The sequence below is a fragment of the Arachis ipaensis genome, chromosome B09 (genome assembly GCF_000816755.2).
Source record: "Arachis ipaensis cultivar K30076 chromosome B09, Araip1.1, whole genome shotgun sequence".
Classification (NCBI taxonomy): Eukaryota; Viridiplantae; Streptophyta; class Magnoliopsida; order Fabales; family Fabaceae; genus Arachis; species Arachis ipaensis.
The window spans coordinates 40,126,984-40,128,192 of NC_029793.2; the positions used below are offsets into that span (position 1 = coordinate 40,126,984).

General features: G+C 31.9%; 1 protein-coding gene across 1 annotated transcript; it reads left to right on the plus strand.

Annotated features, from left to right (window-relative positions):
* Nucleotides 210-982, plus strand: LOC107617013 (nuclear transcription factor Y subunit B-4-like). The gene has a single exon (XM_021111264.1). It carries the CDS (start codon nucleotides 400-402, stop codon nucleotides 754-756), a length of 357 nt encoding a protein of 118 aa, XP_020966923.1. The 5' UTR covers nucleotides 210-399; the 3' UTR covers nucleotides 757-982.

Consider the following 1,209-nt stretch of genomic DNA (forward strand, 5'->3'; position numbering starts at 1 on the left):
AATATTTTTTATCTTAATAAATACACGATAAATATATTAATTGAAAACTTAAATTTTATACTTTTTATAAATTTTTTAATTATTTTTTTAATTGATAACTTTATCATATGTCCTATACTTTTTTTAGGACATATATTAACTAAATTCAAAATTAAATAATGACTTTTATAACTTAAAGGATCACTTGCAATCACAACAATTCTAATTGTGCTCATGCTCATTGTGACAATTTTCCTTTGAAACCTTAAAACTCACTATTGCTTATATATAAGTTTAACTCTTGTGCACAAAAATTGAATCATCACTTTCACTCCTAATACTTGTTATATAATGACCATAGCGGCATTGTTACATGTGAGATCCACAAAAAAAGTTGATTGAATTAATATAGTAGAGATAATGGAGAGTAACAGTAGAAGTAGTAGTAATAATGAGGATATGAGTTTGCCGATTGCAAATGTGGGAAGAATAATGAAGCAAGTGGTGCCAGGAAGTGGAAAGATCTCAAAAGAAGGGAAGCAGTTAATGCAAGAGTGCGTGACAGAGTTCATAAGCTTTGTTACGGGTGAGGCCTCTGCCAAGTGTCACAAGGAGAATCGAAAGACGGTTAACGGCGACGACATCTGCTGGGCGCTTTCTTCCTTAGGGTTTGACAACTTCGCCGAGGCCATCTCCAGGTACTTGTATAAATACCGCCTTGCTCACACTCACAGGGAACAAAACCTTCTTTCCAACAATAACAACAACAAAGACTAACAAAAACTCGAGGGCGCGCCTTCAGAACATTCTAGAGTTTAGGGTTTAGGGTTCTAGACTCTAATTCTATAAATTACAAGGTGATGATGATCTATGATTATGTACTCCACCATTTTCTGATTTTGTTGGATACTTTGATCTATAGGAAACTTAATTTGGAATTTGTCCTATACATATCTACTACTCGTTAATTAATTAAATAAAGGTATTTTTATTTTCCTTTTTCTTTCTATATATCTTGAATCTTAATAATTATTACACACAGAAGGTTAATCATTCCATCTGATGAGTGTTTTTTCTTAGAATGAAATAAAGCTTCAGGTTATAAGTCCAGGAGAAAAGGCAGGTTTGCTTTTACACCAGATATGCTTTATCTAATTATATACATAGTCCAAATTGAATGAAAACTAAACTTGTCCCTATAAGGAGATTGATTAATATGAACATATATAT